The sequence below is a fragment of the Cyprinus carpio genome, chromosome A12, assembly GCF_018340385.1.
Source record: "Cyprinus carpio isolate SPL01 chromosome A12, ASM1834038v1, whole genome shotgun sequence".
In the NCBI taxonomy this organism is placed as follows: Eukaryota; Metazoa; Chordata; class Actinopteri; order Cypriniformes; family Cyprinidae; genus Cyprinus; species Cyprinus carpio.
The window spans coordinates 7,666,000-7,689,782 of record NC_056583.1 but is presented as its reverse complement, the minus strand read 5'-3'; the positions used below and the strand labels follow the sequence as shown (position 1 = coordinate 7,689,782).

The 23,783-nt window shown below is 35.9% G+C and overlaps 1 protein-coding gene across 3 annotated transcripts in view; it reads left to right on the top strand.

Moving 5' to 3' along the window:
• Nucleotides 1-12,216, top strand: part of LOC109112372 (serine-rich coiled-coil domain-containing protein 2-like) — a 63,516-nt gene extending 51,300 nt beyond the window's left edge. For 2 of the 3 annotated variants that reach the window (XM_042767365.1, XM_042767364.1), the window contains one exon: nucleotides 10,487-12,216. In XM_042767365.1, the coding sequence (XP_042623299.1) occupies nucleotides 10,487-11,293 (807 nt within the window). In that variant the 3' untranslated portion in view covers nucleotides 11,294-12,216. Of the gene's footprint in view, nucleotides 1-3,105; nucleotides 3,194-4,860; nucleotides 4,901-10,486 lie in introns of all 3 variants that reach the window. The other variant, XM_042767366.1, reaches the window with a different exon arrangement.
• The last annotated feature ends 11,567 nt before the right edge of the window (nucleotides 12,217-23,783 follow it).

Below are 23,783 nucleotides of genomic sequence, written 5' to 3'. Positions count from 1 at the left end.
CACTTATGCCGAGGATGTCAAGATGATAATGATTGAATTCTCCCAGGAGTTGCGCCAATTTGCTGTACTCTAGGTACTTTTACAAGTACCTAGAAATATAGACGAAACCAACATTTTCTTTTAACCAAACCCATTTCAAACAAGGTTATCTTATTATATTATTGTAATATAATATACGGACACAGACACGGAAGACTCTCTGATTTGAATTTACAACATTTATTTTACCAACCAAACATGTTAGAAGTACACACAAATTTTAATAAAATAAATTAAAACAATAAAATAATAATAATAATAATAATAATAATAATAATCTGCTAATTTTTCTCCCAAAGACGAACCCCGGCTGGCCGGCCATTGGTCCCTTTCTCTGTGTCAAGACTGATTTATACTCGATGCGTCCGCAATTTCGCTTGGGTGAGCGCAGAAAATATGACGTCATCGTGGTGTTGCTGGAAGTTCGCTTTGAGTGCGCGCAAACTATTTGCATGGCGGAGTGCACGGCATTTTTTGTAACTTTCCGCATAGCTCCGCATCCGAACATGCACGAGTTCAGGGCGATTCTAGCCGAACATGCACGTCTGTGTCGGCGTTTGTGTGAAACAGAGGCAGTTTAATGTGAAGTTCAAACTCCATCAGGTGCTTTTTGACAGAAAATGCTTTTTTTGGAAAAAAAATGTTTGCATAGTTTGTCCAAGGCTTCTTATTTGAAGTATGTTTTATTTTTATTGTATAAAATAGAATTAGAATTTATTTAGATATTAATTATACACTATTTGCTTAAAGTTGTCTTGTGTTTGATGCGTAATACAGCCAATAGTTTAAGATTGTTTGTGCATAAAGAAATTATTAATTCATCAACTCATTCATCACAAAACTTGTACTGGCAAATGACTTCTCACTGGTGGTTCCCGACGATTTTAGAGGACAATTACTCCTCGTCGCTCCCCTGTCGTTTCAAAGAATTGTACAACGGCGAATGCAACAAGTAGAAAAGCCTCGTCCGTTTGGGAAGGTGCGCTTGCAGTCAGCGGAGCCAGTCATCTTCTAAATAATGGTGCCAGTGGGACTTGAGGAAGTGACGTCGGTCGTGTCTGTGCAGTGAGACACAGGAAACAGAAATACTGCAAAATAATAATAATAACGACTAAACAAGACGTAATAACGTTAAAACATTTAGTTTCATCTTGTTTTGGTCAACGAAAATGAAGATACATTTTAGCATAGTTTTTATTTTGTAAACCACAGTTAGTCTCGTTTTTATTCGTCAACGATATTGCATTATACATTTAATTATAGTCATCATCACATGACCAGCATTTACATTGCTTCTCATCTCATTTTCTTCACATGATAAAGGTTCGTTGACGACGATATTTAGTCATAATTTTCGTTGACGAAAGCAACACTACTTGGGACTGGCAGAGTTATATTTACATATACACAGTAGGGGTGAAAATCACCAGAGGCCCCACGATACGATGTTATCACGATACTTGTGTTATGATACAATATTATTCTGATTTTAAATATATTGCGATATTCTGGGATATATTGCAATTTATTACCTTTTTCCAACTTCAAATTATGTCCCCAAACGAGAACTTTGGCAACATCTGTTTTAACTAAAAAGAAACATTTCTCAGTTTGTTTATCTCACTTCAATTTTATTGCTGCAGTGCAAAATGTGATTGTCAAGCAGACAAACTGACCAACACTTTCATGAAAACCTGCCATAAATATTGTATGCACCTGGCCAACTCAACTATTTTTATTACAGTCTAGTCTAGTACATCTTAATTAAATGTAAATAGGTATGCACTGCTGTGCTACTACAGGTATTTTGAAGAATGCAACTTGAACTTGAACCCTTCAGAAACTGGGGCATTTGAAAGTAAATTACTGTTAAATTTAAAATAAATAAAACATACAGTAGTCTTTCATTAAAATAAAAGTGTTACATTTAAATTAAACATAACGTACTCTTAAAGTAAACAATGCGCTACAACAGGTATACTATGCACTGCTGTGTTCTTAGAATATTTTACTTTCATTTATTCCATGGTCTGTTGGAATTCTTGATTCTGATTGGCTGGCAGGTATGCATTAAAACCGTTTAATGCTCAGGTAGTTCCAAACCAGTTTGATTACCGTTCTTTATTAATGCACCGCTGCTTTAATTGACACACACAAACACTCACACAGAGAGCAAGAGAGAGAGCGATATCCCACTGTGCAGAATACAGAAACGTTGAGGAGTAGGCCAACATAAACTTGTCAACGCTGCCCCTTTTATTAATAAAATGGCTTAGATACTGGATCACTGCGTTATATTCCTCAGCAACGAGGAGGTAAAATCTCTGTTTTAGTAACTAAACTCACAACTTAATTGTTTGTAGAGAGAGACGCACAGACGCAGGTAATTCACACACACACAACTGTAATTTTTCTCTCTCTCGAACAAACGATCGATAATTAATTAAAATAAATTTTATAATTCTGTAATTCTATAATTCCGTAACTGACCAAAATAACCGTAATTTTTTCCCATTCTGTCAAATATTGTGCTAGTTTTAACTTGTCTGTAACAAATGACCATGGAATAAAGGCCAAGGTATACTTCACTTTCCGTGTACCATTCCATCTCGCACACAGCCACGTCCGCACAGCTTTTAAAATATACTCAACTGCGGATGAGTGCGGAAGGATGATCTTTTCACATGCGCAAAACCACCCACTTTACTTGCGCTCTGTCTCAACATTCACCTCGTGCATGCGCTGTTGTACATGCACCATCCGCAGGTCTCAAAAAAATGCAAATGTAGTTGTGGTTGGTGGCTTTATATGTCATCATTTGAGAAGTAGACCTTGCTTGGATGCTAAAATTAAAAGTCTGGCCATGTGGGACTAGTATTCCCTTAATTTGACAGAACAGATTTTTCATAAATGTACCAAACTTACTGAGTAATTGTGGCTCCAACTTTTTAAAAGATTTTGAACTGAGAGATTAATGACCATCTAATTGTGTGTATCGTTTGTGTGTGTGTGTGTGTGTGTGTGGTGCTGTGGGATCAGCCTTTCTCTTTCTCTTCCTCTGTACAGGGCATTTTGCTTGGCCCTATCCTCTCCTCTTGGCAACACTCACAGCGGGGGAGTGTGCGGCCATGCGCGCCACGTCACCACAGACGGAGTGAGTCTTTAACCAAGCGAACCAGTCTGTGCACTAGCCCCAGTGCTTGCTGCATGTCTGCCTGCCTCTCCCTTGTGCCCCCGAGTCATGAACATAAATCCACCATCCAATCACATTCTAGTGAAGAATCAGTCCATCATTTCCACTCCTTTTAGTTTCACCATCCTTATGTGCCCTGTCTGTCTGTTTGTTTTACAGTCTGACCTCTAGTTTTTCTTCTGTATTGTTCTCATGATGACTCTCTGTAAAGCCAGACAGTCATCATACTCACATTAAATAAATATTTTTCCTGTAGTTTTTGTCCCTCAGCCGAATTTCCTAGAACATCTGAGCTATTTGATTTCAATAGAGCAATAGAGTCTTCCAGTTTTGTCACCTTTTTTTTTTTCATTGAAAATATGCAGTTGTGAGTCAGATCCTGTGGGTGTAAGGAATAAATAGTTGTCTCAAAAATTGAAAACTCATCATTTACTCTCCCTTATGTCGTTCCACTATTTTCCTTCCGTCATGCAATAGCTTTTTTTTTTTGAGGAACAGTGTTCATAAGTGTTTATTTGTTGAAAATGTTGCCATCTGCTGCTGTCAAATTTAGATGACGATAGCATCCATTAGACACAAGATGTTTGATCATGAGACATGAAAACCAATTATGTAACTTGATGAAACTCACCTTTAGACATCAAGTTTGAATGTACACAAATACAATTGTGATTTGAGAGCTACAGCAGATTTTCTATTAATTTTCGTTAAAAAATAAATAAAAAAAAAACCTTCAATCTCTGTTCCTCATAAAATACATGGCATGGCTTCAGAAGAGTAGAGTCAAATAGACTACTTTTGTGATACTTTTATTGTGCTTTTTGTATTTTGACAGCCCCAGTACTCATTTAACTTGGACATTCTGCTAAACATCTACTTTTGTGCCTAACAGAAAAAATAAATGATTTGGAAGCATTTATTTTTTGGAACAACATGAGGATGAGTAAAGGATCAGCTGTATAGTAACCCACCATACAGTAGCTGCCATCATTGAGACTAATCATCTAATAAACAAGATTTGACTTTAAAGTCCTTACCCACAAAGCTTTTTGGTGAATGTCCATGTGACCTGTGGTCCAGCCAGGATGACTGCTTATACTGTCAGAAGGCAGCTGTGGGAGACTGGTATTAGGAAAGAGAGCTGTTAGTGCATTACAGGACTGCTTTTGATCTCTGTGGGATCTAATGTGGGATCCCTCAGAGAGCGGTGTCAACCCTTCGACTTTAAGACACATATTCAGTCTGTCTTTGGCATTGTGCTTAGATCGAGCTGTCCAGATAGAACCTAAATTCTGCCTGTTTTTAGTTATGCTAATGAGCATGGACCTGAATGCATTTATTATTATTTATTTATTTATGTTTATTTTTGCTTTAATTCATGTCATGTGATGGACAAAGCTTAGATTATTGTCATGGCTTTAGGGGCTGTTCAGTTATTCTGTTTCAGATTTTTTTTTTTTTTTTTTATAAATGTTATAGTAAAAAAAAAAAATGCTTTTGTGTTGTCTTGTGTGTTGAGGTAGCTTCCTGTTCTGCCCCTGCGATCTGTTTAAATCTTTCACTGACTGATTTTTCCTTATTGTTTCTCTCCCTCTGCCTCTCCCAAACTGCCCAAACTCTGGCAAAAGGAGTGGAGCATCTAGTACATTACTTCAGAGACACTGCGTGGTATAGTACTGCCTGTCTTTAAAATCCTCTAAAGTCCTTCCTCTTTTCTTTCTGTTTGCATGGTCTCTTATTCTGTACAGTGAGGACTGTCCATCTGCATCATACAGGTTCACACTACTTTCATCTTTTCATTCATTGTTTCTTTAAACCTCTCTCTGTCTTTTATTCTCTTTTATGCTCTTTCGTTTTCAAGTCCTCTCAGTTTTTCATTTTCTTTTAACTGTTTGACTAACCCCTATAACTTTGTGAAATCTGTGTATTGCAAGTTTCCTTTGTTACTTCAAGAGTTGGAGTCAAGACCAGTACCAGACCCCTAAGGTCCAGACCAATATTAGAGTCCCCAGCCTGGTGTTTTAGTATGTAACATTTAGACTTTTTGTACATTTGGATAGATATTTGCAGCTATAGAAATGTAAAAAATTACACATCTTACAAATATACAAATCTTTTTTTATCATAAATATTTTGGTATAGTTACGTTTTTATAAATATATTTTATATTCTTAACTGTAGCCCCAAACCTAAACATAACCATTTTCATAGACACATTAAAAAAATATAAATATATAAAATGTAATGGGCAGAAACATGTACAATTAAATTTTAGTTTCAATATACCATTATTATTATTATTTTTTTTTTTTTTGATTGAGCATATAAAGAAAATATATATTTTCACCCACGGCAGTCAAAATAAATATTACATAATAGTTAAACAGTTACAAAAATTTTATTCACTTTTAAGTGAAGTCATGTTAACATGATGTGGGGTATGCTTTGTGTTTACATCTGCTATCTCATGCACAGTCAAGCATTATAATCTGAGTATACTTCACTGAACGTGAACTTGTGCCCTGCAGAGGACAGTCGTGAGTTGCTTTATACCAGGGATGGGCAACTCTGCCACTGTACATTGTCCTGCAGAGGTTAGCTTCATCCTTATTCAAACACACCTGAAACATCTAACCATAATCTTCAGGATTATTTGAAAAGTACAGCCAAGTGTGTTTGATAAAGAATGGAGCTAAACTCTGCAGGACAGTGTCCCTTCAGCACCAGAGTTGCCCATCGCTGATTTATACTCTTTCAGACTTGTTTCAAACTTGAACTAATCAAGATACCTTCTGAATTCCTGGCATGTCCATTTTTGTTGTTTTCAAACTTTGTCTCCTGTTGTTTTTATTGACATTTTCGTCTTCTTCTTATAGTGGTTTTAAAGAAACGGCCCAACTTTTTGCTATAGTGAAATTCACAGCATGCACACTGTGTGCAAGATGCAGTGCCTAATGAATACCTGAAGCAAATATTGGCCTTAACTCCTGAGGCCTAGATCCAGACCAAGATCTGTATGCCCAAGAACCAGAATGTCCATTATAAATGGAGAAGTGAAGAAAATGCTGAATTAATTCCAACATTCATTTCAAACATTGCACCTAGACTGTCAGACCTCAAGGTATGACATGATTGGTCAGATAGTCTGTCAATCAAACTCCCACCGAAGGGTGAATTGGGAAAGCAAGGTACTGAAAAATGCACTAGGAAAAAATGTAAAAAAAAAAATATAATAATACAAAAAAAAATATTTTGATGCAGGCATTGTGCAAAATGTCAGAAGTTCGGCTAGTGTTACAATCAGTGAGCCAGCTGTGATGAGAAATGGTAGACACAACAAAAGATGTGGATTTCAATATCTTTGCCCTCAACTCACTAAAAAGAGCAATGCTGTAGCAAATTCAGCACTGAAGCAAAATATAAAATTACTTGGGATTCAGAGAAAAAAAATGTTAACTTGCAAACCTATCAGTCTGCAAACAATGCCACAAGACATGCCGCTTCAAGGGGCAACATATCAAACCTTGCTTACCAACTGTCCTGTGCCGTTCCCAAATTAAGAGGACCTCAGCCACTGACAAGTTTACAAATTACATTTTCAGCAAAATTATTAAAGTCTTTGTATAATTTTCACTCACTAGTTGTTCACTATTTGAGTACTGTTGACCTGTTGACACCACTGGTACACAAATCAAACAAAATGCTGTGCTTAGATTTCTAAGTTGAAGTGTTAATTATGTTAAAATGCTTACAAAATAAGCAACACACTTTTGTATCTACACGATTTTATGTAGGACAATAATTTTCTGTCATCTTACGAGTCAGCTAAGATTGACTGGTACAATGATAAGTTATTGTTCCAATCAGAGCAACCAACAAAAGTAACAGCAAGAACATAGACTTTCCAAAAAAAAAAAAAAAAAAGAACGTAAAATATGAAAAGTCTAAATTAATCCTTATTAAATATATGTCATATTTTACTTTCAAATATTGCCATATGCTGAAATCCCACTTTAAAGGGGCATGTTTTTTTGCCTAATAAAAACTTTATTACTTTTATCAAAGCCCTTCTGTCTTCATGTAGTACTTAGTTCTTCATTTTTCAGGTAGTGGTCATATTGTAATAAATACTGTATACCTGATTATACAACATCTTCCCTCACATCCCTCATTCTTTTTGTTTAGTAGGGAACATAGAGTACATGGGCCTTTAGGCATAATTATGTGATGTGCTTTTATGTTCTGCAGTTTGTTCTTCACACCTCATTGCAATGTAAAAACCTCTTTTAGACCAAACGGTCACATAAAACTAACGCTTCTCATGACTCCCTACCTTTAGAAAGAGTCATTATTGTAATTCAGATAATAAGTTGAAATGCTTGATGTAGCTGGAGGTGGTAATAGGTTATTATTAAAATGCATATTTGGAGTCAATGTAGGTGCAAGTACATGACACAACAGCACCCCTAGCATCAGTTTTGAAAGGTGCTTACATTTTTCTCTTCTCTGCTCTTCTTTCTTTACTTCTTTGTCTTTTGTCTGTCTACCTTATCCCTCCCTCCACATCTTCCTTCTGCTCCAGAAGTCACCTTTTTTTAGCTGCTTTATTTTAATTCTTGTTGAGCTGTCATAAATTATGTATGAACAGCTGAGCGCCCCACACATCTCCGCTAAGACTTTCTCTGTAGTTTTGACGGGGTTGCAGGTGGTCTCAGGTTAGCCCGACTGAGACTTCACCTCTCTAGACAAAACCCTCACTGTCTTGTCTTGTCCATTCTGAACCACAGGCTCTGGATAAAACTTCAAAGGATTATATTTTCCAAGTCTGGGGCTTGGAATTGGCACCAAACAAAGAGAGAGACTCAGTCAATAAAACAAGCACACAACACTGCATTGTATGGAAGGTGATATCCATTAGAGGGTGCTGTGGACCAGGAAATGAAGTTGCAGTTAGCATACAGACATTTATGAAGTAGGGAAGATAATGGATATTTGCTGTGAGCATTTTTTAGACCAGTAATGTACATTTTGTCATTGTTAACTCACCCTCATGCTGTTCCTATATGATAGCTTTGTGTGAACAAATCATTCTTCCGAGTCAGATCTTTTTAGCGGATCAGTTAATTCAGTTCATAAAACCAGTCTTAATGATTTGTTTTTGAATGGACTGATCTAGTTAAACTCAGTGTGATGACCATAATTAACATCTCACAAGAGGGGAAGATTGTCAGTGAGTCATACATGGGTAAAATTGTTACAAAAATTAAAAAAAATAAAAAAATAAAAAAATGTATCATGGTTTCCACAAAACATATTAAGCAGCATATCTGTTTTTTTTTTTTTTTAACATTGATAATAATAGGAAATGTTTCTTGAGCCCCAAAACAGTATATCAGAATGAATACATAAATTAAAGTCTATTGCATGCTATAATTTACCTCAGACAATGATTTTGAGTCATCCTTCAGATCACAGGTCACGGAATAAACAAATAATAAATAAAATATTGAACTCTCACAGTATTCCAAAAGAATAGCCAAAACTCTTACATGCTAACGTGAAACTAGTGTGATCCAACCTTGTGTAAATAAAAGTATATGCAATCTTTTAACTCACATCATACTTTCAGTCTTTTAAAATATGCAATCCTGGTAACTTTTGCTAGGTATTTGTGTGAGGATAACATAAAGGGACACGGGTGACTATTCCTAAAGCTCTGTTTACATGAAATACTGTAAATGCCACCCACTGGAAATCATCTACCAGGGCCAATGAAATGGCAGAGCTACTAACAATATTACAACACCTCAGTGTCCTGCATACCACAAAGCCTTGCATCACATAGAATAATTCACTTTGAGATATATAGGTTGGCTTCTCTAGCAATATCATGTGCATTTCTTGTGATCTTGAATTTGAAATATTAAAAGCAGGCAGAAATTTGTCTATGTACCATCCTTAGAAAAACGCCTTTGTCCCATTTTGGATGTTTTGCTTTGTGACAGTGCAAGCTTCTCTATTCTAGACACTTTTTGGTGCCAGTCGTAGGTTGTTAACTTGAATTGCATTCTTGTTTGTCAGTCTGAGAGTGTGCTTGAGTACATGTACTGCTTTGGCGGTGACCTCACCACCACACGTGTAAGTCCGCATCATTGCTAATTAGTGTGGAGAGGCTGAGCTCCACTTCGCCAAGAACAGTAAGGATCAAAGCCCTCTCAGACAGCTTGTCATGTGTGGATGCTTCACTCAGTCTCACTCAAGTCTGAGTTAACATCCAGAGCAGGTTCGTCTGAAGTTGTGTGGCTGCTGCTGGGGATAGTGTCTATTAGAGCACAACCGATATATTGGTTTTTACGATTAATCAACACTTGTAGTTGCTTTTTTGTACTCTTATTATCAGTATCAGTGTTTATAGTTTTTCTTTATAATCCTTCATATCCCTTTTTATATCCTATGTGCATCGGCACTGGTGGGTTCTACCTCTGGGGGTAAAATAAAACTGATTACAGAGTCTGCAATGAATTGTGATTTATGACTTGTTTTGTACACAAAAAAAAGTGGATTTAAAACATCAGCAGAGAAAAGCCAAGGCATGTATATAGTAAGATACTGTGGTAAAGATTTTGGCTATATTGCCCACCTCTAAGTAGTTTAATCAAAGAGCTGCTATAAATCAGTTCATAATGCTTAAATCCCCCAGTGAGCAACCCAGTGGTGACTGTGGCAAGGAACCAAAAACTATATATATATATATTATAAATATATATAGTTTTTGGTAGGAAGGCCATTTAATAAGACAATACTTGAGTTAATTTTATTTCTATCCATTTCCCCCTCTCTCCTCTTTTTGCAATTCCTTTCTTATATATATGAATGATGAGTGATGAAGCATAGCTTTTTAATTAATTTTTAATTTAGTTAATAATTACTAAACGTTCTCATGGTAAAGGCATTACTTTTAATTGTCTGATAAAGTTCAACACCATTTTTCATTAAGTGGAAAGCTTTTGTTTATATTATTGATTTAATTAAACATTTTCTTTTGATTAATTTAGCAATTTTAGTTATTGGTATCAGGAAAAATAGGTTGACCTCTAGTGTCTTGTATACCCAGACACAATTTCTTTTTTTTTTTTTTTTTTTTTTTTTTTTTTATCAAACAGATCAATCCAGTAATTGAAAAATCACCCAAACATGATCATTCTGAAATGAGAGCAAACAAATGTTTAATAATTACTTTTTTTTCTCCAATAGCTTCAAATACCTCAGACTCCCAGATTCTTACCAAACAAGCTCCACAATCATGAAGGACTGTCAAGTCCAACCTCTTCAGAGGCCCCTTGTGACGGTTTGGATGCCGAGCCTAGTCACCACCCACTGACGCCCCGGTCCTGCTTCCCAGACCTACAATGTTCCATCGCTGTTGAATCTGCCCCAAACTGTTCTGTACCGACAGTAACTATATCTGCTGATAGCTCTTCTGCCTCCTCTTCAAGAACTTTTCAAAGCACTGATCCTGCTGAGCTTGGTCTCATTCGAAGCCAGCTTAAAATCAATGAGCCAGCAAGTCCACCAGTTTCTGCTAGCTTTTACTGTAAGCTAGAGAAAGGTATACAAAAAATTCCTTTGAGAAGAAGCAATTTTTCAACCTTACAGCCACAAACTTATGTTAAGAGAGCTTCAACATTCATCAAGCCCCAGGAAGTACAGCAGGTCAGTATGTTCAAAGTAGCCCTGGGTAGGTTTGGAGCCCCAGGTCTATCCAGAACAAGACATCAACCTTTAACAGCTCCTGGAATACCTTGCAACAACCCAGCCCGAGAAACTACCATGCACAGCACTACTGCACCAATATTTAACCAACAAAATCAAGGGTGCAGACAGTCTTTATTGCTCAGAAAGATACAGAGCAATTTGCCCAGAACCAGTGCCCCCCTCCAGCCCAAACATTCCCGCCTTCCTAAGCCAAAGACACTTTCTTCTCTCACAAACCCTGCTACTCAACAAGGTCAAACAACAACCTCCCCCTCTCTGCCTTCTCGTATGCTTCCACAATTCTAGATTAGTTAAGCAGGGCTTGGGGGCATCCCACCAGAGTGTAGAAAAGCTGCTCCTTAAGGCCCTGCTTGTAAGGCACCAGTCAAGTATTTTGCCAGTTATGCTTACCATGTACAAAACAAAACACAACATAATGCACTTAAGTTGTAAGAGACACTATTGTCTACCTTGTACCTATGCATCTTGCATAAGATATTACTCCTTTGATAGTTAGCAAGGCACCACTTCTCTAGGATAATGACCAAAACCAAGCAGAGTATTGTTATTACTCCCACATAATTTTTTTGTATTGCTCTCATTGATCCTGTTGAGAGAGACTTGCATTTTCCTTTCTTAACTACTACCACATTATGTGCACCACATAGGCCATTATAAAGGGTGCCCACTGAGATTTTCAGAGGAGTCATCTCTTCCAATTGCTTCTCTACCCATCTCTCTTTGTACCTTTGTTCTTTGCCAATAGCATGACAGTTGTGACCTGTTTGAATTGGCCTCCCAACACCATACCTAATAAAAGCAAGTTCTGGAAGCCAAGTCAGTCTTAACACCAGAAAGTTGTAAGACTGTGAACATACTGTAAAATGAAAAAAAAACAAAAAAAAAACCTGGCTGTGAGGAACATTGGCCTATACAGTGAGGAAGTTTAAAGTGATTGACATGGTTACTTTACAATAAGAGTGATTTCACTAAGTAGGATGTTTTTTTATTGTTGGTTCTGGACAACATTCTTTAGATTTAAGTGTTAGGAAGAGAGACCTATAAGGGACAGGGACATCGTTAGGACTAGCATTGTTTGAAAGGAATGAATACACTACCGTTCAAAAGTTTGGAATCAGAACGATTTTTAATGTTTTTTAAAGGAGTTTCTTATGCTCATCAAGGCTGCATATATTTGGTACAGGAATACAGGAAAAAATGCAATATTGTGAAATATTATTATGATGTAAAATAAAAATCTATTTTAATATACATTAAAATCTAATATATTCCTGTGATGCAAAGCTGAATTTTCAGCATCATTAATCCAGTCTTCAGTGTCGCATGATCCTTCAGAAATTATTCTAATATGCTGATTTATTATCAGTGCTGGAAACTGTTGTGTTGCTTAAAGGGTTAGTTCAGCCAAAAATTAAAATTATGTCATTAATGACTCACCCTCATGTCGTTCCAAACCCGTAAGACCTCCGTTCATCTTCAGAACCTCCATTGAAAATGTATGTACGGTATACTGTCCATGTCCAGAAAGGTAATAAAAACATCATCAAAGTAGTCCATGTGACATCAGAGGGTTCGTTGGAATTTATAGAAGCATCGAAAATACATTTTGGTCCAAAAATAACAAAAATTACGACTTTATTCTGCTTTTTCTTCTCTTCCGGGTCTTTTGTGAGCGCGTTCACAACACTGTAGTGACGCCGCTGACGTACGACGCTGCTGACGTGTTTTCTTTGTTATTGGGCGCACCGGAAAACACGTCAGCAGCGTCGTACGTCAACTGTCACAGCAGTCACGTTCACAACAGACCAAAATGTTGTTGGATGCTTCAAAAAAATATAACTTACCATCTTATGAAAAAAAGACTACTTTGATGGATGCTTCAATAAATTCTAACGGACCCTCTGATGTCACATGGACTACTTTGATGATGTTTTTATTACCTTTCTGGACATGGACAGTATACCGTACATACATTCTCAATGGAGGGACAGAAAGCTCTTGGACTAAATCTAAAATATCTTAAACTGTGTTCCGAAGATGAACGGATGTCTTACGGGTTTGGAACGACATGAGGGTGAGTCATTAATGACATAATTTTAATTTTTGGCTGAACTAACCCTTTAATGTTTTTTTGGAACCTGTGATACTTTTTTCAGGATTCTTTGATGAATAAAAAGTTATAAAGAAGAGCATTTATTTCAAATAGAAATCTTTTCTAACAATATACAATACCGTTCAAAAGTTTGGGGTCAGTAAATTTTTATTCTTTCTTTTTTTTTTTTTTTTTTTTAAGAAATTAAAACTTTTATTCAGCAAGGATGTGTTAAATTTTTAAGAAGTGATAGCAAAGATTTATATTGTTAGAAAATATTTATAGTTTGAATAAATGCTGTTATTTTTAACTTTTTATTGATCAAAGAATCCTGAAAAAAGTATTGCAGTTTTCAGAAAAATATTTGGCAGCACAACTGCTGACAACATTGATAATTCTAATAATAAATCAGCATATTAAAATGATTTCTTAAGGATCATGTGACACTTTATACTGGAGTAATGGCTGATGGAAATTCAGCTTTGCATCACAGAAATAAATTATATTTTAAAGGATATTAAAATAGAAACCTTTATTTTATATTGTAATAACATTTTGCAAGATCCCTGTTTTTCTTCTGTATTATATATATATATATATATATATATATATATATATATATATATATATATATATATATATATGTCCTACTTGGTATAGTCAATGTGAACTGTGCTTGATCGTGACTCGCAGGAATCAAAGAATATTTTGTGCACATTTTTGCATTTTGGCAAAATAAAACGCACAGTTACACATAGTGATTCAAGAGCAGTGCCTGATTGCAAATAATAGAACCAAGAACCTAATTTATTATGAGGTGCAGCTCTTACTAGCTGGCCTCTGTTACACTAAACTTCACTCCCATCCGGGTCATGGCACCAATGCAACCAGTTCTTCTTCACCCACTCTGAGTGGAGCTTGAACCGGCAACAGCCAACACAGGAGGTGGACGCGATAACCAGGACCCTGAAGATTGCAGCCTCTATCGTCAGTCACTAGTGCGCCTCTTGAGGCCAGGTTTAGGTGCGCAGCTCATACTACCTGGCCTCTTGTTACATCCAGGCCATACCTGATTATAATTCAGTACTACACTCATCAGTTTCTTTTAAGCCTTTTTTTTTTTTTTTTTTTTTTTTTTTTTAAAAATTAGGAAAAATAATTATTTATAGAATTTATTTTAAAAGTAATTGTTTAGCTAGGTTCAACTGAGCAATTCCCCTTTCCTCACAGTATCTACTTCCACACAGTTTGGAAAGGGGAAACATCCCCCACCTTCTCTACTCTTGTAGTTCAATCTTCTGATAGATAAAATGTCCCTACTTTTTTCCTACATCTATTCACAACAAGATTCATGTTGTCTGATTTCCTTAGCAAACATTGCAAGATATGGTTAGCGCATACGCTGACTTATCTGGTTTGAATCCGTCAGGCCCTTCAATCGGTGCGACAGCTTTCTACACAAGTCAAACTGTTTATCCCTGCATCTCAGTTCATCTTATTTCATTTATCTCATCCATCCTTTGCCACTTCAACATGCTTGCAGATGTAATTTAATGAAGCTGCCGAGATGGCATCCACATTGCATTAGATACTGTTGATGTTAAAAGGGTTTTAATGATACAAATCCTTAAAAGAGAAACCTGACGCAATAGCTAGTTTAACGCCAAACCCTCACCCTAATCTCTAAATCCTCTTCAATGTACACTCAACCTCACAAAACTGTCCCATTGCTCAAGGTCTCAGCTATTGCTGGAGAGAGTATATATTTGAGCGAGTAGACAATATCTCTTCTGACGAACCCTGCCTGAGATGAGGTTTTCGTTGGAGTGCTTTGGAGTGAAGATGATCGGAGTCTCTGTTGATGGAGGAGAGTAGAGCTCTTACTGAAGGCTCAAGCAAACACTCTAGCTTCTTGTAGTTTCATATACAAAAAGCATCCAGCAATATACATAGCAGTCTTTTCCTACATAAACAGGAAGCAAGTAGCTGCAAAGCTTCGTTGATTATGAATATCATTAAAGTATAATGGATAAATGTTATTGAACCTAAAATGACTGACTGGTATAATTTGCAATGTTGTGCTTTTCTTTTCTACACAATTAATGTTCACACAAGTGTCTTAGTGAAGTGTGTAATGCAAGTGTGGTACATTGTTCCAAAGTTTGCCAGCCATTTTAATTTTGTAAAACTGTCTATTGTCTTTTCATTTAAAACCTCTTATATATATTTTGAACATTTTGCTTGGATTGTATACTTGTGCAAATATTTTATAACCTAATGCAATGACATTCATACATTTTTAAATGTGGCTCAAGTCCCCAAATACTTTTTGAAGAGTGTTTGCACTCCAATAGTCTGCTGGAACTATAGAAATTTCGTTTAGGAATTTTCAGTTACATTGCTGTGGTGATGTGGTGGGTAAAGGAAGGCTCAATACGCAAACAACCAGAGTTTGACTCACTCTTATGTCCATCCTCTTTTCTTGTCTCCACTCCTAATACTCCAGTTAATTTTTGCATCTAACAGTAGATAAACAGGTTGAATGCAACACGGTGTGATGCTGTGTGTGTTCAGAGAATAGTTTCATCCAGCTAAGCCAAAGCGGGCAGGAGCTGGACTGAAAAATCCCACCTCTGCCTGCAGGCTTTTACGGGTGGGAGCAGGTCAAAATTTTACATCAGCTTTGCAGGAGTGGGCCAGAATCTCACAGGAACAAGCTGGAGCAGGTCTGAAACAAATCCAAGAAATGTTATGTGGTACACTACTGTCTTTACATCGGTATAAAGGTTTAGGAACTAGAGACTAATGTCTATGGCTGACAATATATTTTATGTCTTAAAGTGCAAAAACGTTAAAGTGCTTCTGTGGCCTCACCATCTTTTGAATATGTAGATTACTTGAAACTTTGATTTGTAGCTATATAATACTTGTTTTTTGTCTTTTGTGGCGGTACCTGCACCTATAATAAACTAGTTTAATGGGGAGATGAGGGTTTCAAATTCTGATTTCTTTTGTCTCAGCTGACGCATGCAAACATTTAAGGAACAATATCACTGTGTCATTACTGTATGTCCTCCTTTAGTATCAGATATATAGTATCAGATGCAGCAACATATTAATGCATAATGAAAACATTTATTTGATCTTTTAGTAATGTTTTATTGTTCTTTATGTTGTATACCATCTGTTTACTTAATTTGTGCAACACTGTAACTGTATGAAAAACTGCACTGCCTTTTAATGTAAACCTCTGTTCAAACTTATTTATTTGTGTAGTTTCAAGTGTGTGTGTATGTTACTGCTAAAAGAAAACCCCTTGTTCAAATATGCACTTTAAATGTAGAAATGAGAGATGTTTTCATGTGCTTACATCGCTCCAAGAGCTCTAAATAAAGACAGCATCAAAAGCTACTGCAATCTTTTTTTGTCCAAATATGTGTTTATATCTGTGTTTCCTGGTTTCAAATAGCACTTCACAGAACTATGATCAATGCAGAGTATGTTCCAATATCTGGAGGACTGAATATTAGTTTTATTAATCAAACAATGAATGTGTATCACAACTATCAACCAAGCACAGAGCGATTCAAAGTTACAAGTGAAGGCAGACGTTTACTCCAAGAAAGATAACTATAAAAAAACTAAAACGACAATTATATATTAATGCCCACATCAATGCTTGCTAATGTTTGGCTTATTATGAGCATGCACGTTAGTCATGGCTTCTGCTGCTTTAATTGCCTGAGTTCTTTGAAGTCTGATTGGTTGTCATTGTTTTTATTGTTCATCACCAGGAAAAAAAAATATAATTTTGTAATTGATTACAACAATATTCTCTCTGGTTTTATTTGTTATAGTGGTGTAAACATCCATATTCTCACAGAATTGGAATGATTATAACTTTATAGTTATTATCCTTGGTGTGATTATTAAGAAAAACAAACAAATTGCTAGTTAGTCTTGTATCAATTTGTCATGCTCTTTAAAGTCACAATGAAACAGAGCAACATCTTTTCATCAGAGTGTACCAGATTATTTTACTTTACAAGGTCTTTAATGAAACACGTTAACATGTCAAAATAACATCACACATGCATTTATTAAATAGGGTGAATTTTCTATTTAACCCGACTTTGAGATCTCAAAATTCTCGACTTTTGATAATGCCTATAATATTCTGAGATTGATTTGTGTATGATTAATTTATGTTTATATAAATTGGGTAAATTTGTTATTGTTCATATGTGTTGTTTTGGGTGATGTAACTGTGAAATTATTTATAAGGCGTGAGTATGTGTAAGAAGTGAGCAAATTGTGCACAAGATGGGAAAGCAAGCTGTAAAGCATGGTGCTCCTAAAAGCATGAGATCTGACAAATAAAAGCCAGTGAAGCTTCATATCTCTGTGTTTGCTGGCATTATTATCTTAAACCCATCTACATGAAAATGGAGATTCCTCCTATGTTCCACAGCCCTTCTTACAATATTAAATTCAAGAAAATAAATCTGAATTAATCTCAAGCATTTGTCAAGCATTCACATACAGTAGCTCACATCACAGACCTTTATTCCATATTGTTTGCTGAAGTGCATGCAGATGGTGTCTTTTGTCCTTCCTAAGCACTGCAAAATGACAAACATATAAAGCATATACAATTTCATTTGTAGGTGGAGGAAGAACTGTTGCAGCTGTCTGGTGTCGAGTTCCACCCACTCAATCTGGTGCATACCAAAGCCATTTCTGGCATTAGCATTTGCATATTCAATCTTTGAAACTGCTCTCACACCCATTTGCCGACTCAGGGCATCTAACACAGGAGTGTGGAGTTACGGTAGAGAAAAGGGAGTATGACAGGGGCTCATGGTTTCACATATAATGCTTAATAAGGAAACCATACTTCTGCTTGAATTCAACTAAAATGACCAAAGCAAGCAAGACAGCTAAAGTAAAAAAAATAAATAAAAAAATAATATTAATAATAATTTGCATATATATATATATATATATATATATATATATATATATATATATATATATATATATATATATATATATATATATATATATATATATATAGCTAGAAGTTGCTATTAAAGCATCATAATTTCCTTTCCATTCATCTTCTGCCTCTGTCTGGAACAGAATTGAACAACAAATACAAAGAGAAAATCAAGTTAGTGGGGAAAGATAAAGTGAGTATTGAAATAGAAAAAAAAATCACCAGTGTATCAATGGCACACATTTCCTTCAGAATAGGACTACACTACTTGCCCTGTATGTTTTTAAAGGGATAGTTCACCCCAAAATGACAAAAGATTACCAATGGGTGTGATTCAGCCCTAGGCAATCAATGCAGTGCTTTTATTGGGACCAACAGCACAATTGCCAAAGTGATATTGCTTTTGTATAACAGTAACTAGAAGTCAATAAAGTAACATTAGTAAAGTAAAATTAAGACATATATATGGTACATATAAATACATATACATATTTTTATTAATACAGCTGTATATACAGTAAATCCCACAAATCTCTATATAAATCTTCTGGTCCAGATGTATACCACATTATTTATTTATTTATTTATTTATTTATTTATTGTTTGTTTTTTCCCCTAGTCTTACTTATTTAAACGTGCTTTCTGTTCTCATGTCATATATGTCTGTATTTTTGTTTATTCCAAGAGCTCCTAAAAAAAAAAAATAATCCCTTGGCAAAAAATTCTGATTCTGATTCTGATAAAATTACCAATTTATTTACAACAAAACAACACGCGATAATGGCATTTTCCCCTGAATTATGTTTTTTTCCCCCTTCTTTTCAAATGAGCAAATATTCAACCACTTGTGCCTAATACCAGATTAGATTTATTTATTTATTATTATTTATTTATTTTATGCACAACATGGAGGCAAAGAACCTCCCTGATGGTATCTAAATTATACAAATGATCACTTGCTTTACTTTTGTTAAGTTTTCTTAAATTGTATGGGTTTTACAGAAATCTGAATGCATTCTAAATCAGGCTTAGAAAAATAGGGATATCATTACTTTTATTTGAATGACTTGGAAAAAAGCAGTATGCATAACTGGAAAGCACATTCATTAGGCAACTTTTTATGGACTAACACTAAGTTGATGGACATTTTCTTTAACTTTAAATCATAACACAATGCATAATTCAAAATATAGGTAAAAAAAAAAAAAAAAATTTCAAAGTGCAGACTAATTCTCAAATAGTACGCCTTAGAGAGTGAAGGGGGTTCTCCAAGCTGTGGTGCTTTTATATGGTTATATGACACTGTTCTGAAAATTCATACACATGCTGAAGCCAGACTTACCACCTGTTGCAGTTTACTGTGAACATTTACATCAAAAGGCAAGCCTGTCCCATGCAATTCGACATAGCATGCCTCTCATGCCATTTGTAATATTATAAAAGAGAAATTCAAATGGCATGAAATTGATATCTGAATTTCAATGCGAGTTTTCCAACAGCTGTCAGGACTTATCAGCCAAATTGCATGTTTGGAGTTGCTTCTTGAAAGTAGGATGCTGTCAGATTATGCAGAGTATAGAGAGGGTGGAAAGGGACTTGATTTAGGGAAAAAAAGAAGAAGAAAAAAAAAAAAAAAAACCCAGAGAAAGAAATTAGCATAACCATCTTTCTTACTGTGAAAGCCAATATTGTACTATACACAGTTATTTACTGGAGAGACTAACAAAAGTGGTATTCCTGGTCTAATTGAATCCGGAACATGAATTATATATTTTCTTTTCTTTTCTTTTTCTTTCTTCAAAATCGTCAAATGTAGTTACTTTTCTAAATCAAATGAAAATAATGGATTTATTTTTATGGAATGCATGTAATTATATAGGTAATTTATGATTTTTAACCTCAAAATTGTTATTTTCAGTATTCATTTTTTTTTGATAAAATAAGTGTATTATTTTTCATTTTTATGTCAGTAAAAATATTTTCAGTAAACTAAAAGATTTGTCATGAATGAATGAATGAATGAATGGCCAGTAGATGGCTGTAGTGCTCCATACTTTGCCTGATCTGCGAACTGTTGTAACAAATTTGCTCTGTTAGACACACACACACACACACACACACACACACACACACACACACACACACACACACACACACACACACACACACACACACACACACGTATATTGTATGTATGTGTATATTTGTGTAAATATTTCCTATATGAGTGCCTATATTTCCTATATTTCCTAATATAGTAAAACCACTTTTTTTTTTTTTTTTTTTTTTTTTTTTTTTTTTTTTTTTTTTTTTTTTTTTTTTATATTTCAACAAAAACCTTTTTTTTTTTTTTTTTTTTTTTTTTTACATGTGCATTTGCTCTGGTCCTTTTTCCCTTTTTTCTGGTCTTTATTTATTTATTTTTTTCTGTGGTAATGGGTTTATTCGTCATAGCTTGCGTTTACATTTACATTTTTCTGTTTTGCTGTATGTGTGTACAGAAGAAACAACATATCTTGCACCTGAGTGTTACTTATTCACACACACACACACACACACACACACACACACACACACACACACACACACACACGCACGCACACACACACACAATGCGGAGGTAATAATCTGACGGGAAGTCAAAATTTAGCACAACATTGGCAACAGAGGCCTAGTAGCAGAGCGAATGAGTGACAACGCAGCAGTATATCTTCAGAAAAAAGTGATTTCATTCTCCTGTCCCTGATAAACAGGTTCTCCCCTTCTACTGACACACCCACTGAGAAGCCTGTTGAAAGCACCCTGGTTAGTAGGGATCCTGTTTTAGGGAATGTGCAAACAGAGACACCAGCCACCATAGTCAAATATACACCAATGGCCAGTTGCAGGTACATAGCCATTATGTTAAGATTGTCTCTTAATAAATAGTATGAACAACTAGCAGTTAGCCAAGGACCAACCTACATACAGGTCCTTCTCAAAAAATTAGCATATTGTGAAAAAGTTCATTATTTTCCATAATGTAATGATAAAAATTAAACTTTCATATATTTTAGATTCATTGCACACCAACTGAAATATTTCAGGTCTTTTATTGTTTTAATACTGATGATTTTGGCATACAGCTCATGAAAACCCAAAATTCCTATCTCAAAAAATTAGCATATTTCATCCGACCAATAAAAGAAAAGTGTTTTTAATACAAAAAAAGTCAACCTTCAAATAATTATGTTCAGTTATGCACTCAATACTTGGTCGGGAATCCTTTTGCAGAAATGACTGCTTCAATGCGGCGTGGCATGGAGGCAATCAGCCTGTGGCACTGCTGAGGTGTTATGGAGGCCAAGGATGCTTCGATAGCGGCCTTAAGCTCATCCAGAGTGTTGGGTCTTGCGTCTCTCAACTTTCTCTTCACAATATCCCACAGATTCTCTTTGGGGTTCAGGTCAGGAGAGTTGGCAGGCCAATTGAGCACAGTAATACCATGGTCAGTAAACCATTTACCAGTGGTTTTGGCACTGTGAGCAGGTGCCAGGTCGTGCTGAAAAACGAAATCTTCATCTCCATAAAGCTTTTCAGCAGATGGAAGCATGAAGTGCTCCAAAATCTCCTGATAGGTAGCTGCATTGACCCTGCCCTTGATAAAACACAGTGGACCAACACCAGCAGCTGACATGGCACCCCAGACCATCACTGACTGTGGGTACTTGACACTGGACTTCAGGCATTTTGGCATTTCCTTCTCCCCAGTCTTCCTCCAGACTCTGGCACCTTGATTTCCGAATGACATGCAAAATTTGCTTTCATCCGAAAAAAGTACTTTGGACCACTGAGCAACAGTCCAGTGCTGCTTCTCTGTGGGGAATGCGGCACCTGTAGCCCATTTCCTGCACACGCCTGTGCACGGTGGCTCTGGATGTTTTTACTCAGACTCAGTCCACTGCTTCTGCAGGTCCCCCAAGGTCTGGAATCGGTCCTTCTCCACAATCTTCCTCAGGGTCCGGTCACCTCTTCTCGTTGTGCAGCGTTTTTTTGCCACACTTTTTCCTTCCCACAGACTTCCCGCTGAGGTGCCTTGATACAGCACTCTGGGAACAGCCTATTCATTCAGAAATTTCTTTCTGTGTCTTACCCTCTTGCTTGAGGGTGTCAATGATGGCCTTCTGAACAGCAGTCAGATCGGCAGTCTTACCCATGATTGTGGTTTTGAGTAATGAACCAGGCTGAGTTTTTAAAAGCCTCAGGAATCTTTTGCAGGTGTTTAGAGTTAATTAGTTGATTCAGATGATTAGGTTAATAGCTCGTTTAGAGAACCTTTTCATGATATGCTAATTTTTTTGAGATAGGAATTTTGGGTTTTCATGAGCTGTATGCCAAAATCATCAGTATTAAAACAATAAAAGACCTGAAATATTTCAGTTGGTGTGCAATGAATCTAAAATATATGAAAGTTTAATTTTTATCATTACATTATGGAAAATAATGAACTTTTTCACAATATGCTAATTTTTTGAGAAGGACCTGTACAGTAACTTTTAAAAAAAAAAAGAGTTGTGAACAGTCTTAAAGGGGAAAAAAATAGATTGTAGATTGTAAGACTAGTCTAACCAGTTTATTCATGGGAGCCAGAGCTCCTGACATCAGAGCAGATTTAAAAGTGCTGACTAAAGTTGAATGTAAAAGTTAATGTTTTCTAGGATCTTATTCACATTGGCACAAACAATGTCTAACTTTGTCAGTCAAGATCACTAAATGTAATTCTAAAGTGTCTGAAATTGCAAAAAGCATGTCAGATACTGTAATCTGGTACTATACTAATAATAATAATAATAATGTTAATTTTTTTATAGTGCCTTTCTGCAAACTCAAGGTCACTTTACAATATTATAACAAACAAACATGACAGCAGACAGAAAAACAATACAGATAAACATAAAATACATAGAAATGAATCAGATCATACAGTTAGAGATCAGAGAAACAAGAAAGAAAAATATGTTTTACATTTACATTTACATTTAATCATTTAGCAGACGCTTTTATCCAAAGCGACTTACAAATGAGAACAATAGAAAGCAAGAACAGACAGTATACCAACCCATGACAAGAGAGCACAGAACTCAACAGGTATACCATGACAGTATACCAAGTGCCATGACAAGTCTTAGTTAGTCTAGCACAGAACTCGTAGCAAGGTTTTTTTTTTTTTTTTTTTTTTTTTTCAAGAATAGGATAGACAAGAAAAGAAAAGGTAAGTGCTAATATTAGTTGGTCAAGTGCTGGCGAAAAAGATGAGTCTTTAGATGTTTTTTGAAAATGAGTAAAGACTCGGATGTTCGAATTTAGATTGGGAGGTCATTCCACCAGCCGGGCACAATCCAGGAAAAGGTCCGTGAGAGTGATTTTGAACCTCTTTGGGATGGCACCACAAGGCGCCGTTCACTTGCAGAATGTGTTTTAAGGTGGGTTTTGAAATCATGTAATGATGAGAGATCACAAATGTGTTTTTTGGAATAGAGTTCCAGAGTGTGGAGGCAGAGATATGTGTCGTGGACTCAACAGCAGACCAGTATCAGAAGATCTTTGTGTGCAAACTGGGTAGTAGGTATGACTGAGATCAGAAATATACAGGTGGACAAGACCATGAAGTGCTTTGAAGGTGATGAGGAGTATCTTGTATTGAA